This window comes from Trichechus manatus, unplaced genomic scaffold (assembly GCF_000243295.1).
Source record: "Trichechus manatus latirostris isolate Lorelei unplaced genomic scaffold, TriManLat1.0 scaffold00434, whole genome shotgun sequence".
In the NCBI taxonomy this organism is placed as follows: Eukaryota; Metazoa; Chordata; class Mammalia; order Sirenia; family Trichechidae; genus Trichechus; species Trichechus manatus.
Genome location: NW_004444370.1, coordinates 204,646 through 206,728, shown reverse-complemented (window position 1 = coordinate 206,728; position 2,083 = coordinate 204,646). Strand labels below are relative to the sequence as shown.

The 2,083-nt window shown below is 30.1% G+C and overlaps 1 protein-coding gene across 1 annotated transcript in view; it reads left to right on the top strand.

Moving 5' to 3' along the window:
* Window positions 1-2,083, top strand: part of TMTC3 (transmembrane O-mannosyltransferase targeting cadherins 3) — a gene marked incomplete at its 5' end in the record, with an annotated part of 42,404 nt that overhangs the window by 11,476 nt on the left and 28,845 nt on the right. The window contains one exon of the mRNA XM_004391076.2: window positions 1,859-2,007. Coding sequence (XP_004391133.1) covers window positions 1,859-2,007 — 149 coding nt within the window. The remainder of the gene's footprint in view (window positions 1-1,858; window positions 2,008-2,083) is intronic.

Sequence of the window (2,083 nt, the reverse complement as noted above, 5' to 3'; positions counted from 1 at the left end):
CACCATAATGTAAATAGTTGTTATTCCCATTTTCTTGATAAATTGAGTCTCAGGACGATTAAGTAGTTTACCTTTTATTACATAGGAAGTAAGAAGTAAAACAAAGATTTGTGTCCAAATCCTTTGCTCTTTCCACTGTCATCCTTATTTTTAAAGAGTTTACATTACCAAAAGAAGGAAATTACGTTAGTCATAGTTAGTTAATTAAGTTGGCCTACACTGATAGAGAGCATGTTAGAACTTCTGAGTAAATTAATCATTAAAGGCATTCCTTGTTCCAGAACCAGTAGATTTTTCCTGAGAGATTATTTTTGTTTGTATAGCTTATACATCACTCTACAGTTCATCTTTGAAGAATTTAACACTTTTAATTCCTTAAATGAAATTGGTTTAGGGTAGCTGTGAATTAAAAAAGAACATTTAGTAATGTCTCTTTATCTTTTTCATAGCTAGCTGTTTATTTTTATCAAGCATTTCGGAGACATTGAAAGTGAATTATATCCACTCTTAACATTTTGCCTTTTGATTAAAAAATGAACACTAAAAATCAGACACAAATTGGTATAATATGGTGCTTTTCCTCAGATTCACTATTGCTTCATTACAAGTCATAAATTATAAAACATTCATGGAGAAAGAATTCTTTACAATGTACAGTATATACATCTCTACATCCATAATTTACTGCTAAAGTATTATCAAGAAAAAAACTTTCCCTTCAGCCCATTAGAAGAGTCTCAAACTTCTGAGCTAAACAGTTGATGTATTTATTCAGTTAAGTTCTATAGAACAAATCAGAGTAACAAAATGTGGAAGCAGATGTTCATTGAAACAGATTTCTTAATGACAACCAAAGTTGTTTCCTTCCACAAGTTATTTGTGTGCTACCAAAATTTTGTAATGGTTTTTTAATCATGAAACCTATGCCATCACATTTTCAAAATGGCCAAGACATGTAAGCATTTTTGTGAGTTTTTTTTTTTTTTTCAGTTTACAGTATTATAATTTTAGAAATCTTCATAGATTAGCAGACTATTGACTTGAGACAGTTTTATTTTTATACATACACTAATAAACCTCTAATAAAATATATGTGACTCATCAGAATATTATTCAAAGTAATGCTAAGGTCAGAGGCAGTACTCTGCTGTCTTGTGCAAACCACACCTTATTCCATTCCTTCAATTTCTAATATCATGTGGTTACATATAGTAGTAAAGTTAAAAAAAAAAAAAAAAACTGGCTGTTTTAGCAACCTTTTTAGTTGTGTTTTGTTGAAAAACCTTTTAGTATCTTTCCCTGTCAATTTATTTTTACTACGTACACGTAAGTTAGATGTGTAAAAAATCAATGTGTTATGTTAGATGTAGTTTCAAAACATATATCTACTTTTTTATTTAATTGGATGAACCTTTGTGATCTAAGCTTTGCTTAAAGGTGTAATATTTACCTTTATTAGTTAGAGCTTTTATATTTTACTCTGCAAGCATATTATATTCCTCACAGAAAACCAGTCACACATAGCTAACTATGCTTTTTAAATTTAAAATGCTCCACTTTAATTTCAAGAAGAAATAATTTCTAAGCACACCTGGGAATCTTTTTTTTTGAAGAAAGCCTATGAGTATCCTCTAATTTATAAGTTCTAGCTTTCAAGAAAACTTCCATCCTACCTTGCTTCCATACACCCTGGTGTTTCTTATTACCATCTTGTACTCTTTTATGTTTAAACTAGTATTTAAAAATGGTCCACAGTGCATTACTCAAACCAAATGCCAAGAAAATAAGCAGATATTTGGATTTGAGTGTTAAGTGTCCATATATATTTTTTAACGTATTGTTTTATTTTTCCTTCTAGGCACTTTGTTTAATGGTGCTACCATTTATTCCTGCATCAAACCTTTTTTTTCCAGTTGGATTTGTTGTTGCTGAGCGAGTATTGTATGTTCCTAGCATGGGGTTCTGTATTTTGGTAGCCCATGGATGGCAGAAAATATCAAATAAAAGGTAAATTAAAATGTTAGTTCATTTAATGCCTACAAACTATAGGATTAAGTGTGATGCATTCTGGTAGTTTAATTCT